This window comes from Rhincodon typus, chromosome 37 (genome assembly GCF_021869965.1).
Source record: "Rhincodon typus isolate 14 chromosome 37, sRhiTyp1.1, whole genome shotgun sequence".
Taxonomy (NCBI): domain Eukaryota; kingdom Metazoa; phylum Chordata; class Chondrichthyes; order Orectolobiformes; family Rhincodontidae; genus Rhincodon; species Rhincodon typus.
Genome location: NC_063368.1, coordinates 7826683 through 7849287, shown reverse-complemented (window position 1 = coordinate 7849287; position 22605 = coordinate 7826683). Strand labels below are relative to the sequence as shown.

Genomic DNA, 22605 nt, shown 5'->3' with positions numbered 1-22605 from the left:
AACTTAATCACATGCTAGTAACTAGTTACATTGATATAATAGACATTGTTATAGAGACTTAGAGAAGGTGCCCTATTCTCTCCCTAGTTACTGTTTTGCCCTTGATATACTTGTAGAATCTCTTCGGATTTTCCTTAATCTTATCTGCTAGAGTTATCTCATGTCCCTTTTTTGCCCACCTGATTTCCCTCTTAAGTCTACTCATAAATCCCCTCTACTTCTAAAGGGATTCACTTAATTCCATACCTGACATGTGCCTCCTTCTTTTTCTCGGCCAGAGCCTGAATATCTCTATTCATCCTGTGTTCCCTACTCCTGCCAGCCTTGCCCTTCACACTAACAGAAACATGCTGGCTCTGAACTCTCGTTATCTTGCTTTTGAAAGCCTCCCACTTGCCATACATCCCGTTACCTGTGACCAGCCTCCCCCAATCAACTTTTGAAAGTTCCTGTCTAATACCGTGAAGTGGCTTTACAGGGTTCACTGGGTGGGTGTAAATTTGTCACATTTGGTGTCAATGTCGATGTAGGGTGATCTGATCAGTTTTACTATTATGACTTGCTTTTAGGAGTTTGGTACAATTGAGTGTTATAATATGGCATTTCAAAGGGCTGTTACGACAGGGTGATAATATGTCTCATTTTGGTGAGGGTGGGAATGGAGGGTAGGTCTCTGGATAAGGTATTATGTCACTCACCATATAATGTCTCTGGAAGACTTAATTCATGAGGTTTATTCCTGAAAACACCAACTTTTTATTTTCTAGCTGTATTTAATCAAATGCATAACTGAGGTAGAGCATACAGTGTGTAATGTAACGCAACAAAGATACAGATATCTGCTAGAAAATAACGTTTATTTGATAAGAAACACGGGAACTTTCTAGAATTAAAAAAATGAATTGCAATTAACTACAACATAGTTGGTACATTATTTCAGTTGAATTGAAACAATGGTGACTGGATGTCTGATCATAATAAACAGTAAAGAATAAAAGATGGAAAGTGAAAATTACATCTAAAAGTCATAATTACACCTGCATCAAAAGGGCTTTCCATATTTACAACAAACCAATTTTAAAACGCTGGACTATGTTCTTTATTCTACTATTTCCAGTGAATTGGGAGAGTTATCCCAAAGCCAATGAAGCAACAACCTGACATAGTCACATTCAGAGTTATACCTTTCCGCTAGTTAAGACAAGAAAGTTTTTAAAGAATACAATTAAAGCACTGAACAGTCTCTTGCAGAATTTTTTTTCCTTTATTCATTCACGGGATGAGGGCATTGTCGGCTAGGCCAATATTTATTGGCCATCCCTAATTGCCTAGAGGGCAGTTATGAGTCAATCACATTGCTGTGGGTGTGGAGTCACATGTAGGCCAGACCAGGTAAAGATGACAGTTTCCTTCCCTAAAGGACATGAATGAACCAAATGGGTTTTTCTGACAACCAGCAATGTTTCATGATCATCATTAGACTCTTAATTCCAGATATTTATCAAATTCAAAGTTCTACCAGATGCTGTGGCGGGACTCAAACCCAGGTCACCAGAACATTACCTGGATTGACAGTCTAGCAATAATACCACTACTAGGTCATTGCTTCCCCTAATGTATGATTGGCTGTGGCAGATGTAGGACTTGAACCCACAGCTGCTGGATCAAAGGCAGCGACACTGTCGCAGCGTCACGAGAGAGTGTGCTTATTCAAGTTCTGCTACTGGCATTTTTTGCTGTGAAGTTGCGCCGTAAAAAGCCTTAATTATTTATTACTAAGGTCTGAGTGCACTTTGAATGTGATGTCGCATCTGCATCACAGTGAACGTTTGTTTTGCATTTGTAAGTGTACGTATCCAATTGCCACATTATAGGGACTAAAATTTTTTTGCATGCTACAATGTGCAACCTACATTTTCTGCCCTGACAACTTTGCTGTGTTCCCATCTGTGCTTCCATGGATTCAATTTAGAGTTAGTGGTCACAATAAGTCAGGAGTCAGTCATATTGGTTTGCATTCTTGCATCATACGTAAGCCAGACTGGGTAAGGAAGGTGGAGTTTCTTTCTTAAACTGTATGATTTTTTTTGAATGATTGTCTAGTAGTATAATCACACAACAAAGATATGTGTAGCGCCTTGAAGGTAATGAAACATCCCACCGCATTTTGTAGGAGCAAAATACAGAAAAGCAAAATTAGACTAAGCCACAAAATGAGATATACAGAATAAATAACAAATAAATTCGGTAAAAGAGGTAGGTTTTAAGGAGTGTCTCTAAGAAAGAAAGTGAAGTAGAAGGGAATTCTAGAACAAGTGGCCTAGGTAGCTGGAGGCACAGCCGCCATAGATGGATTGATTTAAATGAGGGATGCTCAAGGGCCAGAATAAGATGAACACATTAGAGATCTGTGGGATTGGAGAAAAAGCAAAGTGTAAACATTATTTTTTTGTGAGTCTGATTTACTTGCGTAATTACTGGGACTCATTTTACACTAATAATGAGAAGGGGTCTACTGTGAGAAGATGTTCCTAGTAACCTTACTGTTCTTAAATTACTATGTTCTCACACTGGTTTAAAATCTGTTTTGGAAGCGCAAGATGGTAAAGAAGTTTATGCTATCCTGAACATAGCTGGCTGAACTGAGGCTGACGCTGTTCTTCTCACTTTCGTAGTTCCCACTGCTTGTGCTGACATTGTCTCCGCAGTGTCAGGCTCCTTTGATTCGAGAAGCCCCTTTAAATACAGTTCTCCAGGTCATCCCCAACTACAGCAGCTTCCTACTATTTACCATGGTAACTGACATGCAGATTCCTCCAGTTACCCCAGTTTGGTACAGTGATGCAATTAACATAATCCAGCTACTATCCCAGGAAAAGGCATTACAAACAGCAGTATTGGATACTGTAATTTCCCTATTGGTTGAGCTGACCCTAGGAGCCAAGCTGTCTCAAAAACAGTTCTACTGAAACACTAATCTATTCTTCCAACCAAAACCTTGCAACATTGTCTCACCAACACTTATTCAATATAGTCAATCAAGATAAATGCCTTGCATATCTGTCTGATCTGAACCAATTTGATAATGAATTCTGCAAGCTTCCTAGCTTACTATCCTGGTTCTCTTGCCAGCATGCCGTTCAGTCAGTTAATGTTGTTTTAGTGTTCCAAAAGCTATATTCTATGTTATAAAAGAACTGCTATTTTATTTAGAGGAGACATTCACTACCTACAGAAGCCTTGGAAGGACTTTCAATATTTTAAAAACTGAAGTATTGTTTGAACAGCATCCAACATAGATCTGTAAGCACAGCACAACAGCTGGTGTACTGTGTGCAGTTCAGGACACCACATTACCGGAAGATCATAATTGCTCTGGGGACCATGCAGAGATGATTTACTAGAATGTTGCCAGGGCTGGAGATTGTACCTACAAGGGCAGATTGGAGAAGTTGCGTTGTTTTCCTTCAAACAGAAGAGGCTGAGCTGGTGACATGATTGAGGTGTACAAAATTGTGAGTGTTGAGATAGGATAGATAGGAAAAACCTGTTTCCCTTGGCAGAGAATTCAAAGAGCAAGCTAAGTGGCAGAAGGATTAGAGGGGATGTGAGGAAAAGATTGTTTTTACAGAGGATGGTGGGTGTCTGGAATTCACTGCCTAAGTAGGTGGCGGAACTCAGAAGCTCTAAACTCTTTTAAAACATACCTGGATCTGCACCTTAAGGGCTATAAGCTGCATGGCTATGGGCCATGTGTGGGAAAATGGGATTAGAAAGGGCATCTGGGTGTCTTTGGGTCGGCATGGACAAGATGGGCCGAATGGTCCTCTTCTGAGCTGTATCACTTGTATGGCTCTATGATTGAATTGCCATTTGTAGAATTTTGCATGAGAAAGTCAGCCAAGGGTCAAAAGTGAAAGCGCATTAGTATAGTCAAGTCTGCAGCTAGTGGTAAAAAAGGCATGAATGAGGGTTAGAGTCATAGAGATCTACAGCACAGAAAAATGCCCTTTGGTCTACTGCATCCATGATTGTCAAAAACAATCACCTAACAGTTCACCCACAGATGATCGGAGGCAGGTTTCCAAACTCCAGAATTCACAGAATTGTTAAGACACAGGAGGAGACAATTTGTCTTGTCATGTCTGCACTGGCAACAATTGTTCATTTATTATTTTTGTAGGTTATTGTCTAATCTTATTTTTATGGTCTTGTTTACTTAAGCAATTGAATTTAAATTTCTCCATGATGTCCTGGAGGGATTTGAACTCTTATCTCTGGATCACTAATCTGGGCAGCTGTGATTGTCGAGCCCAGAAACCCAACTGCCAAGCAGCCTGACTCAGCAGCAAGGTTTAACAAGACAAGGGAGTATATGTTGAATAGTAGGGCCCTGGGAAACACAGAGGATCAGAGGGATCTTGGTGTGCATCCACACATCCTTAAAAGCAACAGGATAGGTTGATAAGGTTCTTAAGAAGGTATATTGTTATAGAGTCATAGAGTTGTACAGCACAGAAACAGACACTTTGGTCCAACTCGTCCATGCTGACCAGATATCCTAAATTAATCTAGTCCCATTTGCCAGTATTTGGCCCATATTCCTGTGAACCCTTCCTATTCATGTACCCATCCAGATGTCTTTTAAATGTTGTTATTGTACCAGCCTCCATCACTTCCTCTGGCAGCTCATTCCAAACATGCACCACCCTCTGCATGAAAAAGTTGCTGTTTTAGTCCCTTTTAAATCCTTCTCACTTTAAGTGTGTGCCCTCTAGCTTTGGACTCCCCCACCCCGGGGAGAAGAACTTGGCTATTCACCCTATCCATGCCTCTCATGATCTTATAAACCTCTATATAAGGTCAGCCCTCAGCCTCTGACACTCCAGGGAAATAGCCCCAGCCTATTCAGCCTCTCCCTATTGTTCAAACACTAGCAACTTGTAACTTGTAAATCTTTTCTGAACTGTTTCAGGTTTCACAGCATCCTTCCTATAGTTATTGCCTTTATTATTCAAAGCATTGAAAGAACTTCTTTTGTATTTCAAAAATACACTTTATTCATAAAAATATCAGTATGCCACCACCACTTCATTAGCAAATGCTGTGTACCAAAGAAGTCAATCCGAATGTTCCTCAACCATAAATCTTGGATGAACCATGAAATCCACTCCCTACTGAAGACCAGACCTGCAGCATTCAAGTCGGGTGACCTGGACCAATACAGAAAATCCAGATATGACCTCTGCCAAGCCATCAGGGAGGCCAAGAGACAATACCGTACCAAGTTAGAGGCCCGGACCTACCAGACTCCCGCTGTCTATGGCAAGGCCTAAACAACACTGCGGGATAAAAAATGAAACAGTGTAAGATAGCAGACAATGACATATCTCTCCATGACACGCCAAATGCTTGCTATGCTTGGTTTGAGCAGAATACCACTGATGTGGCGACACCTGCCAGACAGCCCCAGACACACCTGTTCCCTTTATCACCGCTTCAGAAGTCAAATCAGTCTTCCTGGGAGTCAACCCTGGGAAAGTGATGGGCCTGGATGGTGTCCCTGGCCGAGCACTCAGATCGTGTGCGGACCAACTGGAACAGATATTCACTGACATCTTCAACCTCTCCCTTCTACAAGCCGAAGTCCCCACCTGCTTCAAGGAGACCACCATCATTCCCGTACCCAAGAAAACAGGTGCACAGTACCTTAATGACTACCGCTCAATAGCTCTGACTTCAATAATCATGCAGTGCTTTGAGAGGCTGGTCATAGCCCACATCAGCTCCAGTCTCCCAACCTGTCTTGATCCCCTACAGTTTTCCTACCGACGTAACAGGTCCACAGAGGATGCCATATCCCTAGCCCTGTGCTCATCCCTGGAACATCTGGACAACAAAGACACCTAAGTCAGACTCCTACTTGTTGACTACAGCTCTGCCTTCAACACTATTATCCCCACTAGACTGATCTCAAAACTGTGTGACCTTGGTCTCAGCTCCACCCTCTGCAACTGGATCCTCAGCTTTCTGACCCATAGACCGCAATCAGTGAGGACAGGTAACTGCACCTCCTCCACATAACACTCAACACTGTAGCCCCTCAAGGATGTGTCCTCAGCACCCCCTACTGTACTCCCTGTGCACCTACGACTGTTGCCAAATTCCAAACGATCGCCATCTACAAGTTCGCTGATGACACCACCGTAGGGAGACGGATATCTCATAACGACAAGTCAAAATACAGAAGGGAGAGCTTGATGACTTGGTGCAATGAAAACAATCTGTCTCTCAACGTCAGCAAAACTAAAGAACTAATCATTGACTTCACAAAGAAAGGAGAACATGCCCCCATCTACATCTACGGAACTGAGGTTGTGAGAGTGAAGAGCATCAAGTTCTTGGAGTGACGATAACTGATGACCTGTCCTGGACTTCCTACATAGATGCGACAGTCAAGAAGGCACAACAACGCCTCATCTTCCTCAGGTGGCTCAGGAAATTTGGCATGCCCATAAGGTCCCTCACCAATTTCTACAGATGCACTATTGAAAGCATATTGTCCGGCTGCGTGGCAACTGCTCTGCCCAGGACTGTAAGAAACTACAGAAGGTGGTATGCACAGCCCAGACAATCACCAAAGCCAACCTTTCATCCAAGGACTCTATTTACATGGACTCTATTTACATGGCTCACTGCCATGGAAAGGCTGCCAACATCATGAAAGACCCATCGCACCCTGGTAATAACCTCCTACAACCGCTTCTGTCAGGCAGAAGGTATAGAAGCCTGAACACATGCACAAGCAAGTTCAGGAACAGCTTCTTTCCGGCCGTTATCAGACTGTTGAATGGACTCTAGCCTCAAATAATGTAACCTGCAACGTGACCTGTATGTCTCTTTGATCTGTACATCCTTTGCTTGCTGTGATCTGCCTGTACCACTCGTAAACAAAGCTTTTCACTGTGTTTTGGTACAGGTGACAATAAATCAATATCTTTGTATATATACAAAGTTTGGTTCTGATAAAACAGCAAGCAAGTTATGATCGATGCATATACAACATTAGTTAAGTCACAGCTGGAATACAGTGTGCAGTTCTGGTAGCCACACTATAGGAAGTATGTGACTGCACTAGAGAGGGTGCAGAGGAGATTCACCAGGACTTTCCTGGAACTGGAGTGACTTAGGTTTGAAGACAGACTAGATAGGCTGAGGTTTTTTTTCCTTACAGCAGAGAAGGCTGAGGAGGGAACCTAACTGAAGTATACAAAATTACGACGGACATAGATAGAAACATTACCCGTTAGTTGAAGGGTCAGTAACCAGAGGGCACAGTTTTAAGCAGCAGAAATTTTAGAGGGGATTTGAGGAAAGGTTTCTGTAATGATTGGAACCCGGTGAATCTTATTGACTGTGAGAGTATTGATTGAGATTGTTAACCTCGAACAATTAAGAAATGCTGGCTGACAGATACAAACAGGGGATTCAGTAGCTTCTCATTTCAGGGCCTGACTCTGAGCTGGCTGTTTCAGGTTTTTTTTAAGAAAAGAAAACTGAAGGGTGGTAGGTACATGGAACTCACTGCCTAAAAGATGGTAAATCTCAAGACAAGTGTTCTCTTTAACTTGCTTACTGAAGCCTGTTTGCAGCAGTGACATCTGAATGTGGAAAATCAATGCTGTGTTCACCGTGCTGATGACTGTGTGCAGAACATTGGAGCTACTGTGAACTTGCTTAGCCACGTGGCTTAGGGGGAATGTTGATCAAGACATTTTAAGAGTTTAGATGAGCACTTGAAAACCCATAGCATACAAGGCTATGGACTGTGTGATGAAACATGGGGTTAGAATATGGATAGGTGCTAGATGATTGATGATTCTCATCTCAACAACAGAAAACTGTTGAGACCAAAACCTTGAAGGAGCTAGATATCATTATAGAATGCAGTACAAATGCCCTTTTGCCCATCAAGTGTTTGGTGACAAAATTATCCCACTAGTCCCACTTTCCCTTACCAGACCCATAGCCTTGAATGTTATGACACTTGAAGTGTTCATCCAAGTACATTAGTTCTTAGGGCTAATGGGATATGGGGACAAAGCAGGAACACAGTATCGAGTTGGATGATCAGCCAAGATAATATTGAACGGTGGAGCGCGTTCCAAAGACCAAATGACCTACTATGACTGACATGGGCATGATGGTCAGAAGGGCCTATTCTTCAGTGAAAAAAATATTTTAAATCAATCTGCTCAGAGACGTTATTGCACACCACTAGAGCAGATGTGACTTGAACCTAGACCTCTAACTCAAAGGGAAAGACATTACCACAAGACCCCGTCAACTAACGAAACAGCAACATTGCCATCAGGCGCTCAGCTTGGCCACCTAAAGCAGTCAGAGGACCGCCTCCCTGCCCCGCCCTCTCAGGGCGGGCGCATGTTCAGAATGGATACGCCAGACGACATCAGCGTGTCCCTGATATCGATTGGTCGAAAGCCGCGTCAATCGCCAAGTCCTGGTCCAATCAGTGGACAGGATGGGGAGGCGGGCGGCCATCGGGATGAAGGCGACGGAGAGAAAATAAATAAAATAATTTAACGAGGGAAGGCATCCGTCCTGGGGCCATCATGATGCGGTAGGGGACGAGCGATAAGCGGTTCCATGGCGGCCTCAGACGATGACACGGTGTCGGAGCGCTCGAGCTCCGAGGGCGAGTACCCGGTGTTCGAGCGCGGGGCAGCGGCGGCTGCCGCCGACGCCTTCCGATTGGCCGCCTTTGATCCGGACTGCGGCCGGCACCGCCGCCTCGGAACCGGAGACCGTGCTGAAGGCCTCACCTACCTGCACTTCATGTGGCAGGGGCAGGACGGGGAGCCCGGCGGCCGCCAGCAGGAGCTGACCGGGAAAATGGGCGTCAACCGCCTGAAGCGGCAGGTCAAGGTTCACCGCAAGGCTTGTCCTTTGGGCAAAGACATTCATGGTCAGTCTGACCACTGGGATTGGGTGATCGGACCGGCATGAGATGAAGAGGTCTGACCAGGTTGAGATGGGAGGTTATATTGGATTGAATAGGTTGACCAGCTTGGGTTGGGAGACGTATTGGATTGAATAGGTTGACCAGCTTGGGTTGGGAAACGTATTGGATTGAATAGGTTGACCAGCTTGGGTTGGGAGACGTATTGGATTGAATAGGTTGACCAGCTTGGGTTGGGAGACGTATTGGATTGAATTGGTTGACCAGCATGGGTTCGGAGATTGTTTCGGGTCCAGTTGGTTGACTACCTTGGGTTCGGAGATTGCTTTGGGTTCTGACACTTGATTCAATTATGTTGGTTTGAGTTACGGTCAGGGGATATTGAATTGCCTTTATTTAGACAGTAGGATTTAGATGGGATATGTTGACTGGATTTATTGAAGGATGACCAACCCTCCCTCTCATCCCTGCCTCCTTGACTTGACACAACCTGTCCATCTTCTGTCCCACCTAGCTGCCCCCCCACCTCACTGACCAATCCCCACCACTGCCTACCTGCACTCACCTATCACCATCCCACCTACCTTCCTTAGCCCCACCCCTCCTCTCTCTTTATTTCTGAGTTCCCTACCTCCTCTTCATTTCTGAAGAAGGATCCTGACCCAAAATGTCAACTTTCCTGCTCCTCTAATGCTGCCTGGCCTGCTGTGTTCCTCCAGCTCCACACTGTGTTATCTCAGTTTATAATGTTCCCTGCTTCTGTTGAAAGTTGGCTTTGGCCAGTTGGCAGCAGTTTCACCTTGGAGTCAAGAGATTTGTGTGTTCATGTGATCTTTCATGACCATGTGATCTATGTAGGTTGTTGCTTTAGTGCAGTGCTGAAGGAATGCTGCACTTAGAGGTGCCAAGTTAAGAATGAGATGTTAAATGTTGTTAGCTATGTTGAATTTGTAAAAGGTCGCATGGCAGTATTTTGAAGAATAGTGGGAAGAATCTAGAATCTACAAGAAATGCTTTGTGTTTGTTTTTATGTCCATCTTGGAGGACAGATAGGATCTTGGTTTAATGTGTGCATGGAGCTCTTGGATGCAAGTGTCTTCTTGTAATTGATAGTGGCTGGCTGGTGTGAAAGGAATAGTCTTTGTGTATAAGGTGCAATTTTCCTGGCCTCGGGTCATGCTAAAGCATTTTTCTACCCAAGGAAAGCAAGGATTTCTACACAAAAAGATTGGTGGCAATTACTGAATGTTCACTTAAAATATACCATACTGCTTTTTCTTTTGTTTCCCATATTTCTGTCCGTTTCTAATAATTTGGTTCAAGTTTTATCTTGGTCTGTGGTTAGTTTAGTTTTAAATAGGTGTGGAAGTGTTGTGTATTTTATTTTTGGAATATAAATGTGATTTGCGTTACTGTCTGCATGCAATTCTGCCTGAAGGAGAAATGCTTTTCCTGCAGTGAATAGTAAGTATTGAGTATTGTGGGGCTTTCCAGGAGGTGAAAACCCCAGTCAGTAATTTTACAGTTATTTTGTGAATCCAGGCTTCCATCAATAGAACCTGCAATGCAAAGGCAACAAACTCCAGATCATCAGGACTAATGGGTGAGACAACAAGGTGTAGAGCTGGATGAACACAGCAGGCCAAGCAGCATCAGAGGAGCAGGAAAGCTGACGTTTCAGGTCAAGACCCTTCTTCAGAAATGGGGGAAGGGAAGGGGATTCTGAAATAAATAGGGAGAGGGGGGAGGCGGATAGAAGATGGATAGAGGAGAAGATAGGTGGAGAGGAGACAGACGGTTCAAAGAGGCGGGGTTGGAGCCAGTAAAGGTGAATGTAGGTGGGGAGTTAGGGAGGGGATAGGTCGGTCCAGGGAGGACGGACAGGTCAAGGAGGCGGGATGAGGTTGGTGGGTAGGAGATGGGGGTGGGGCTTGAGGTGGGAGGAATGGTTAGGGAGGCGGGACAAGCTGGGCTGGTTTTGAGATGCGGTCGAGGGAGGGGAGATTTTGAAGCGTGTGAAGTCCACATTGATACCCTTGGGCTGCAGGGTTCCCAAGCGAAATATGAGATGCTGTTCCTGCAGCTTTCGGGTGGCATCGTTGTGGCAATGCAGGAGGCCCAGGATGGACATGTCGTCCAAGGAGTGGGAAGGGTAGTTGAAATGGTTCGCAACTGGGAGGTGTACTTGTTTGTTGCGAACCGAGTGTAGGTGTTCCGCAAAGCAGTCCCCAAGCCTCTGCTTGGTTTCCCCGATGTAAAGAAGGCCACAACGGGAACAGTGGATACAGTATACCACATTAGCAGATGTGCAGGTGAACATCTGTTTGATGTGGAAGGTCTTCTTAGGGCCTGGGATGGGGGTGAGGGGGGAGTTGTAGGGGCAGGTGTAGCACTTGCTGCAGTTGCAGGGAAAAGTGCCGGGTGTAGTGGGGCTGGAGGGGAGTGTGGAGCGGACGAGGGAGTCACGGAGAGAGTAGTCCCTCTGGAAAGCAGATAAGGGTGGCGAGGGAAAAATGTCTTTGTTAGTGGGGTCAGATTGCAGATGGTGGAAGTGTCGGAGGATGATGCGTTGGATTCGGAGTTTGGTGGGGTAGTACATGAAGATGAGGGGGATTCTGTTTTGGCTGTTATTGTGGGTAGGGGGTGTGAGGGATGAGTTGTGGGAAATGCGAGAGACACGGTCGAGGGCATTTTCGACCACTCTGGAGGGGAAGTTGCAGTCCTTGAAAAACGAGGACATCTGGGATGTCCAGGAGTGGAATGCCTCATCTCGGGAGCAGATGTGGCAGAGGCAAAGGAATTGGGAATAGGGGATGGCCTTTTTGCAGGAAGGTGGGTAAGAGGAGATGTATTCTAGGTAGCTGTGGGAGTCGGTAGGCTTGAAATGGATATCGGTTTCCAGGTGGATGCCAGAGATGGAGACAGAGAGGTCCAGCAAGGAGAGAGACACTTGCTTTTGAAACCACAAGTGCAGTATTTATTGGCTGTTAACGATTTGACCAGTAACAGTTTGCACGGACCCATGGATAAATAAATAAGTGTAGTTCATATAGTTTTATCCGCTAGACCTGTTTATTAACTTTGCCTGTTCTTTGGAAGTTTATTTTTACAATTAATTCTACTTTATTTTGCAGCTCAGAAGCGTTTACGAGAGGCTGCAAATGCCAATGAAGTTGAGATTGGTAAGTTTAAGTTAGCCTTCTGTGGTGTGTCTTAACAAAGAACTGATTCTTTGCTTGTATTTTGGACGTCCAGTTGTGTCTACTGATTGAAAGGGAATTAAACCTGTCTTGTTCAATAATTATACTGGAAATAATGAGTCCTTTGTCCTGGTTATGTAAATGTTTTTTTCTTCTGTAGACTTATTTTCCAATTTCATTCTTGCCGACTTTCTTTCCTTTACCTCAGTGATTTTTAAGAAAGATTTAGCTGCTGGTGCCCTCAGTCATTTTCTTGTCTTCACTTCCTCCAGTGAAATAAATATAAACTGTTACTGGTCAAATATAAATATAAGATCTCTACTTGATTTTGCTACTAACCCTCTGTTGGTTTTGCAACTTTGCACCCCCTGAGGGTTGTGGATGCTTCTATCATTGTCCATTACAGCTTTAAATGCAGCCAGATTATTGATCTTTCGGGGAATCAAGGGATGTGGACAATGTAATGCTACTGGGCCTTTCTCTGTGCTCGAGATTGTGTTCCTTTATGATTCAGTTGAAGTGAGTGTTTAAGGTGTTGAAAGATGGAGGTGGGTATGGTGTGTAGTGAAGCTTTGTCTTCAATGAATCAGCGAAAGTTCGATGCCTGACTGTAAGTACTAATTCTAGTTGACTTCACCTATAGTCAGTTCTGACATAACGTGTGTTTCTTCAACGCAAATTGGCTTGAACACAATTGAACAATTTAGACTGCTATTTTTAGAATGCGAACTTTCCTTACCCTTATTGACTATAATGTGATTCTGGCCCTATGAGTTTAAATGGCACGGCTATTGTGCGATTTTGTTTTATTTGTTCTTATAATGCGAGATCGTGCAAGAATGGATTATGTTTGCATTAGATGAGAACTGACTGTATTCATACTTGCATTAGCTATATTCAGATCATCTTTCTAAAATTTACACTGCATTAATTTACTCTATACTCAAATACTGAACCTCCCATCTTCAGTGTCGGCCTGCAAAAAATGTATCTGTGCTGATAACACAACTCTACCTCTTGATCCCCTTTCTTTGAACCCTCTCCGTTCTGCAAACCTCTAGTCCCGTGTAACAATTGTGATATTTGTAAGATATCATATTTTAAGACCGTCTTTAAAGTGAAGTGAAACAGGTGATGTGACCTCTTTTGAAACCTGCTTGATAAATATTGAGTGGTCTGATTATTAGAGATAAAAAGGGGGCCAGATTGTTTTGTTGAGAAGATCATGCATGGCTTTTACGTTTGGAGGCAGTGGCAGCAGCCTGAGTCTGTAAAGTCTCAGAAAAATGTTGAGAATGTTGGGTTGTTAACAGTTAATTTATAAAGTGTCCATTTATGTCCAAGATAAGAGAGGTTTCAAACAAAGCTAATCGGCATTCTACCTGGATACAAGACCCACGTAATTCACATTGCCTTCAAGATGTGCTTTGGGAGGGAGGGATTTCTAGGGTATCCCTGGAAACTCTCAAAATATTATTGATCTGCCGTGATCTGGGAGAGAGAGAGACCAGATGGTGATCAAAATGTTCGTGGCATAGAAATACCAATGAGGGCCTGCACTTGGATTGAAAAGACCAAATATGTGAGAAGTAAAATGGGGCTGGAAGATAGCCTAGCATGTGTTAGAGGTTGAATCTCCAGGCGTAACAGACTTGTTATAAAATACGGTTTTGAGATTAAAAGTTACTAGGCTGAGAAAGGCAAAAACAGAATTATACGTTCAGTAGCTAGGAATCACCTTGGACTGATTCTAGGAGAATTGAATATCAACTTAAAAGGATAGTGTAAAATTTATTGTGTGAAGTTCTTTTTTTCTTGACTATGTTAAAACTGAAATGGGGAAAGTTTGGTCCTGTGACTAAATTAAGTTGCTTACAAAGATTTATGTTTAGTCAGTGGTGCATTAACTCTTTTGTTACAATGAAAGTCCTAAAATGTGAAATCATCCTTTTAGCTATTAACTAGCCGTTCAGATTTTTGTTTTCAAAAAAAGTGGTCTTTCTGGAGACCATAACACTTTAGATGAGCATAAATGCTAGAAAGACTTGAATTCATTGTATTTGGATGCTATCACAAACTTTCTAGCTTGCCATCAAGCCCATCCGCTTTCCCAGATTGAATGAAGCTGACTATTCACATCCTTGGAATGCTGCACTAAGTTGCATGCTCTCCACCAAAACTTTAATCTCCTTAACACTTGCCACCCCTGCCTCAGCCCAACTGCTGTTGAAACCCATATTCAGTTCATTTCATCTCCAGACTCAAATTTCAGTGATGACCTGCCTTGTGTCTGATCTTGTAATCCGATTGTATTGTAGAACTCCCACAGTACCTCCTTGAAGTGTCAACCTGGAGTACATGCTCAAAATGTCAAGTGGAGCTTCAACCCATGACCTCCTTGTTTAGAAGGAAGCCTGCGATCAAACAAGCTAAACACTAGAATTCATAGTTTAAACTATGTTGTAACAGACACATACTTGAATATTTTCAATGAAATGTTATCATGGGCATCCTTCTTGGTCAGAATGGTGTTTGTTGGTGTGGACTTAACACCATTTGACTTGCACGTGGCAAGGGTTACTATTTATCTGATGTTGCACTTTCTCCATAGGGACATGCCTCAGGTGTCGAAGCCAAGAGAGTTGTGAATGCAGATTGATGAGAGTCAAGGTTGATTTAATATTAAAATAAGTATTGACATCCTTAATTTTATTCACCGAGTAAGATTTCCTTCACACAAGATAGCTCTTGAGCTTCAAGCTGATGGAGCTTTTAAGGCCTTGCTGACTAGCTGCAGCCTTAAAATATGAGGATGGGGATTGTAGGAGTTTGAAATGCTTGGCATGGGTTATACCTAGTCTGATCTCGGTAACAGGCAAACATTATTGTTTTATTTAGTGAGCCAACTGCTTGAGGGTGGCACTGAACCATGTGTAGCTGATGACAAAGGCAGGACTGCCCTTCACTTCGCTTCTTGTAATGGAAATAGTTCAATCGGTGAGTAGAGTGAAAATACCTATTTCTTAGTCAAGTATATATTTACTCTTTACACTTCCTCTACCCCCACCCCACTCTGTTCTGATGTATATGCTTAGCTTTTCTACCCTTCTGTTTTCACATTGGTCCATCAGTTACAGGAACAGATGATTGTCAGTTTGCACACCCAACTGTATAAAAGCTGTTATGTAATACACCCAGAGATGTGTGCAGTTTTGGAAAATAAAACCAGCTGAATTTCTTAATTATTTGTTGACATCAGATGCTGCCAGCAATTAACCAGATATGAGTGGGGTATGAGGTATGTTGATCTAATGAGGATTCATTATTTGTTTTAGGTTAGAAGCCTCTGGTTTTAAAAATAAAATGGTGAAACATAACCACCTGGCTTTTTCTTCTCACTGTAGTGCAGTTGTTGTTGGATCATGGAGCAGACCCTAACCAAAGGGATGGACTGGGAAACACACCACTGCATCTGGGTATGGTAACAATGAGGAATGTTAATGTTTCTGAAACTGGTAATAAGCTTGTGTTCTGAGTATTTAGGGAGTCATTGCTACAGCATAGCATTGCTCAGGAGCTCCTGTTACTGTGTTTTCTATTCCCAATTGCTATTTTCTTACCTTCAAAAAGGCATTTAGTTATTTTTAAGACGGAATCTGTTGAAAACATGGATTTTAGATATGCTTGGATATGGCTGGTTTCCAAAACAGGGCTGCAGTCCTTGGCATGCTCCCAGGTTTATGGAACTTTGAGGCTTTCTATTCAATGAAATATCCATTCTAATGCTGTCTGGCTTTGTCTGTATTGGACACTTTAATCTTGTATCTGTTCAGCCTGTCAATTATCAATGCTTAAATATTATTTTCACTTGCCAGTTTGATCACTGAGTAAATGTGGCATGTGGGATACCATAGTGTCAGTGGTCAAGTAATCCAGAGAGTGAGCATTTGAATCACTCACTTTTTGATAGTTTGGGAATATCACTTTGGTTATAAATTTAAAGGGCCTGTTATCAGTAGTATTGGATTATTAATTTAGTTGCTTGACCATAAAGCACTCTTAATACAGATTCTTTGGCCATTGAAGCTGTTCTTTGTAATTCCAATCCCGATACCAATATGCTTGCCACTTGATTGATCTCTGAAATTGCCTGGCAAGTTACTCAGTTGCACCAAAGCCACTACAAAACGGAATATATTACTTAGCTGTGACTGACATTTTAAATCAGGATATGCCCAATGCACTCCTAGCCTAAAGGGAAGAGGAGGCTCCTTGAACATGGACCCCAACAAGAGAATGCACAAAGCAAGACTGAAACATTTGCAGCTACCTTCAGCTAGGAATAGTTGATCAGTCCTGGTCTTGTCCTTATATCTTTGCCCAATCACAAATGCTAGCCTTCAGGTAGTTAATTTCACTTCCAGTGACATTTAGAAATGGCTTGACACACTGAACAGAAACATTTATAAAGTCATGGGTATAGATAGGGTTAATGGTAGCTGTCTTTTCCTTAAGATGGGGGATTTTGAGACTGGGGGATGTATTTTTAAGGTGAGAGGAGAGAGATTTAAAAAAGATGAGGGGCGAATTTTTTACACAGGTTGGTTCGAGTCTGAATGAACTTCCTGAGGAAGTGGTGGATGTGGGCACAGTTACAACGTTTTAAAAAACACTTGGATAAGTACATGAATAGGAAAGGTTTGGAGGGATATGGACAAGAAGCAGGCAGGTAGGACTAATTTAGTTTGGGTAATGTTTGGCAGGGATAAATGTCAGAGAGTCACAATGGGAAGTGGGATCACGTTGGAAATTAGCTTGGGAAGAACAGATCTTGAAAATCACCAAGCTCTACCAATCTCTGGGAACTCTCTTACCTCCACATCACACACTATCTTGACGAACATATATTGCCATTTCCTCAACATGCCTTTTTGGAATTTCGCACCAAAGAACAGAGAATACCTAATCACATGGGCTTAACTATTTCAAGAATAGATTCATCACCGTCTCCTTTGGGGTGAGCTTGAATGTCAGCCTTGACAGCACCACTTACATCCCTGAAATGACTCTTAACATAGTAATTCTAAGGCATTGTCAATAAGTTCCATCCCCTATTGAATGCTGAGTTACAAAGGTGTGAATTAGGAGCAGGAGTAGGATGTCTAGCCTTTTGAGCTTGCTCTGACATTCAATAAGAGTTGACTGAAACAGGTTTTTTTTGGCGTTGTGGTTTGATTGATGTTAGCATTTGTGCGTTAGGGAGTTCCTGGTTCTTTCTTCTCTACTGTAAACATAAATGTTATTAAGCAGCTGAATCTTTCTTTTTTTCAGCTGCCTGTACAAACCATGTACCTGTGATCACTACACTCTTAAGAGGAGGTGAGTATTCACTACTTTAAATAAAAGCTCATAATTTAACTTTGTTACTATAGCATATTATTATCAGGGGGTTACTAAATGGAGTTACAAATTGTTTTGATTCAGAGACCTGGTTTTCATGCATGAACTATTCCATTTGTAAATCTGTCTTTCCGTACCATAATATTCTTGATTAAATGGTTAGTTGGGTAACCCAGTTTGTACAGCACCATCCATTCTAGGATGTTGCGCTGAATGGCCTCTTGTTGTGTCTGACTGCACACTACTCCCATAATTAAGGCCAGTCAAATGTTGCTATCTCAGGGGAGGGGGGAGGGGAATAATTCTCTTTATGATTTTTGAGTCTAAAAATTGGGGAACAGTGGACATAGTCATTATCTCCAAAGACCAGAACATTCAGTGGCTATTTTGACCGTGCACATGTGTGACTGAGACTTGTGGTAGGACAGAGAACTGATTGCACAGTTTTAAATTTACTCAGAGTAGTAAGGGTGTGGAACGCCCTGCCTGCAAAAATAGTAGACTCGCCCACTTTCAGGGCATTTAAATGGTCATTGGATAAACATATGGATGATAATGGAATAGTTTAGGTTAGATGGGCTTCAGATTGGTTTCACAGGTCGGCGCAACATCGAGGGCTGAAGGGCCTGTACTGCGCTGTAATGTTCTATGTACTATGTTCTATAATTTGGAGCTATTGGAAAAGTCTCCTTTTGAACTTTGATCAAGGACTTTAGAGAATTTCTCTGCCCTGAAGATTCATACATTTTCCTTGGGCTGAACCTTGTTTTATTTACATTGTATTTATCTATATGTTTGCCTTTTCTCCCTCATTCTTTTATTTTTCCCTGAGTCAGTAGTTAAATATTTATAGATAACTTCTGTGCCACTCACTGATGAGAAGGAAGTATTTCTGGTCATTTTCTTCCCCCTCAAAATTTCTTCATCCCTGTTGAAGTAACCTACATCTCGTAGTAGAAATACTGGAGCTAGTGAAGAGTCCAACATTCTTGTAGGTCAAGGACTGCTGATCTAAATGTTTAGGTTTATTTCATCTGGGGAATACTAGTTTACCAACTTTTTTTTCCCTATTGTACTCTTTTTGTGGCAGTGTTCTGTAAGGGTTGAAGAAGATACATACCATAGGGAAACAGCAGGTCAGCGATTCTCAACTTGTCTAGAATACAAGGCTAACTGGAAACTTCCTGTTTGTTCCTCTCAGGTGCCAGAGTGGATGCCCTAGATCGAGCAGGAAGGACTCCACTCCACCTCGCCCGCTCTAAACTGAACATCCTGCAAGATGGTCATTCACGAAGCCTGGAGGCCCTCCGGGTAGAGGTGAAACAGGTGAGGCACGAAGTGAGGGCAGGGGGCTTTCAACAACCGGAAGATTAAGCTGTCAATTTGTTATTGGTTTCCATGTATACCTTTGCTTTCCTTAATCCGTTGATCTTCTATGGTGTTGCACTTCAGGTGTCAAACCAATTATATTTTAATTATATATAGTCATGACCACACCTTTTTTTTTGTCTCATACTACAAAACTTGAACAAGCTCCCGTTTATCAGTACCTTTTTGATTGCTCCTCTCTTTATCTTGCTCCCTCTATCTTGTGTACCCACCTCCTTGTTCGTCTTCATACTCATTTGACAAACCACCATCCATGTACTCTCCTTCAGCCCATCTACCAATTACGTGTTTCTCCTAACCTTTTTTTGTTCTCTCTCCACCATATTCTCTTGGATTCTTTCACTCTTTCATTCCTCACATCCGCTCCCAAGCTGCATTCTCGCAACTCTTCTTTGCAAACATCTCCACCTTTCCGTTTATTTGTAATCTCTTTCTCTTTCTCCCTTTCCCATCTCCTGCTGATATTTGGGTGTATGTGTGTGTGTCTGTCTGTCTCTCCTCTCTTTACCCCCAAATTTCTTGTCTCTGTCTCTTCACCAGTTCCCACATCTGTGTATGTCTGTCTTATTTAAATTGTCTCCCTGCATGCTTTTGTTCTTTGTGAACACCTCTTATTCTTTCACTCTCATTTCCTACCCATCTAGGTCACTCTGACTGAGGTAGCATGACAACTGAGCCCTGGCCTGTTATGATTCAGATGATATTGCAACTGGACAAATCAGACCCCAGACTGAAATCTGGCTTGGTAGATCATATTTTTGCTTTTTCTTGAACATGTCTTTCACTGAAACACAGGTGGCATATTTGGTTTTAACAGTAAGAATGGTTTACTGCACAAAAAAAAAGTTAAAATAAAACAAGCCAAACTATCTTCATGTTTCAAACACCCAGCAAAACAAAATCTCATCTATTACCCAATACCATCACTTTTACTTTTATTTTAACCATAACGGGGTGACCACTTTAATCTTGTATCCTCTTGATAGCCACGGTCACTTTTGTGCATTTACAGTGTCCTGAATCTAACTATCCATATTTATTTCTCAGATCATTCAGATGCTGCGTGAATATTTGGAAAGACTAGGTAACCATCAAGAGACTGAGCAGCTGGATGATCTTTGTACAAAACTTCAGATGACCAGCACAAAAGAACAGGTGGGACCCAGAAACAGGAAATAAGTTTCTTTTTCTTTAAAGTAAGAACCTATGAGTAAGGGCAGTCTGACCGAACAAGTGGATTTTGTTTTTTGTTGAGAAAATTGCGCAGGCCCAGTTTCCAAAGTACATTGATTTGATGTATGTCAATGTAAAAGAAAGTAGCAAAGAGGGAGAAATGAGGTTGTATTGAGTGTCCTTTACTGGCCAAGCTTCTAATTGAGCTTGTCTGCGAAGAACTACAGTTGCTTTAATTCATCAATTTTTTTTATGTGGGTGTTTCAATATATTGGCCTTGAGACGATAGTAGTGAGCTGCTTTCTTGAACCACCACAGTCTAGGTCCATCCTCACTCTTGTTAGGTATAGAGTTCCCTGATTGTAATACAGTCTATAATTTGAAAGTCACTTTTGGTTCTAACCTCCCATATTGTGCCCTCGTTGTTTTGAATTTGAATCACCAGATAATTTTTAAATGGAAGGAATTAGAAGTGGTGTAATTTCTGCCATTCCTGTGTTTTCATTCAGTTGTATTATGTTCCAAGATGAGTGGGCCTAGAGCAATATTCAGATTGTGTTCTAGTTTAGCATGGCAATCTGGCTGCCTCCTAGGCCCTATATCCACAGAATAACTCCCTCGTTGTGACAACTGCTTCAACATAAATTAAAAATTGAATTGGAGTCTTTGCTGGTCCTCATTGCTCATTACAATACTTGGCAATACACCTACTCGCTGTGATGTCTGAAGATTTGAATCTTGACCATTTTAAATCTCTGCATTAATGTAAAGATAGGGTAATCTGAATTGAGAATTCTCAGTGAGTGAGATTTAATGTGAAATATTAACATGAGAGAGATCAGGTGTCTCCAATTTAAGAATTAGATGGGAGAAAATTTTTCTGAGGGTTTGAATCTTTGGAGCTCTCTACTTCAGAGCAATGGAAGTGTGGTTATTGAATACTTTAACTCTTCCTTAAGAGTAAGATTAGGGATTGCTGGAATGTGGGGTTGAGGCTACAATAAGTCCATCATAATTTCGAATAGTAGAGCAGGCTAAAGGGGCCAGATGGTCCACTCCTCCTAATCACATTTGTTTGCACATTAGTGAAAATAATGCTGACCATCATCTTTGGTTTCTCTACAATAAACATGAAAAGTTGCTGATCTGTCAGATTTCACTGCACTTGGCCAACAAATACACGAGTTAGGTAGCTGGTAGCTGACTTCAGACCACTATATGATGCTCCAGAAATTTATCTAAAAACAAATAGCCCACTGTATGAGTCTATTGGAACTAATGTAAAACCATATACAAATAGAGAAGCAATGTAGAATTCACTTTCAAAAACTTCCACCTTGTTTTTCTATTTTGGAGTTTTCTGGTTTTATGTGTGAGATTCTTTAGTTAATTTGCTTTGATCTAACAGGCCTTCCTGCTCTCTTTGCAGGTTGATGAAGTTGCTGACCTGCTCTCGAGCTTCACTACACTCAGCCTACAAATACACAACTTGGGTACAAGGTAGCTGAATACAGTCCTTCCACTGCCATTGGTGCAATTCTACAAGCACTGATGTAAAAATAAATATGTGAAAGCCAATGTAGAAATCACAGTTTTCTTTCTAGACCTGTGTTTGTGACCTTTGGTTTTAGCAACATAATTCTCACTTTTTAATATAATAGAAATGTTGATAAAATCTTTATGGAAGCAAGCTTTGAACCTGAGCTCTCCCAAGATAATGAGTGTTAGCTCTGGTAGAAACTTTTTAACCTCCTAAAATTCTTAGTGTAATAATGTGGACTGGTCTGATTTACAAGCATGTCACCTTCATGGTGAAAGCTTTTATGATGACTGTTGACAGATATTAAAGCAGAAATTGATTGTTTCCAAGTACTCTTACTTCAGGTGACAATGGTTTGATTAACAAACCAACAACTTGAAATTCACTGTCAGAATCTGTTTATAATGTGCAGTTATTGGTGACAGTAAATATGTATTAAATGTAAAGTTTCAGTGAATAAAGTTTAAACTGAGCAATGTAGTTTTTTTTCAGTGAAATTGGTTGTAACAGATCCTTTGGTCTTTAACTTTCCTTTCAAAAAGAGCTGATGTATAAAACAGAGAAGTGCACAGCACAGGAACGGGCCCTTTAGTCCATGATATCGTGCCAACCATGATGCCAAATTAAACTAATCCTTTCTGCCTGCCCATGGTCCGTGACCTTCCGTTCCTTGGAAATTCATGCGCTTATCTAAAAGTTGCCTAAAACACCCCTGCCTGTCACCACCCTGGCAGCACGTTCCAGACTCCTACCACACTGTAAAAGAAAAACTTGCCTCCTCTTTCTTCTCCCTTCCTTCCCCCACCCCCCCCACCCACCGAAGTATTAGCCATTGCAACTGTGGGGGGCGAAGAAGATTGACTATCAACCCTATCTATACATCTCATCACTTTATAGACTTCTATCAAGTCTCCCCTCAGCCT

At 42.0% G+C, this 22605-nt stretch overlaps 1 protein-coding gene across 1 annotated transcript; it reads left to right on the top strand.

Moving 5' to 3' along the window:
* Nucleotides 1-8516: 8516 nt before the first annotated feature.
* On the top strand, nt 8517-22155 carry ankrd54 (ankyrin repeat domain 54). The gene is made up of 8 exons (XM_020515944.2): nt 8517-8986; nt 12115-12162; nt 15079-15177; nt 15585-15656; nt 17512-17559; nt 18782-18906; nt 20017-20124; nt 21572-22155. The coding sequence occupies exons 1-8, from the start codon at nt 8668-8670 to the stop codon at nt 21644-21646; spliced, it is 894 nt and encodes a 297-aa protein (XP_020371533.1). The 5' UTR covers nt 8517-8667; the 3' UTR covers nt 21647-22155.
* The last annotated feature ends 450 nt before the right edge of the window (nt 22156-22605 follow it).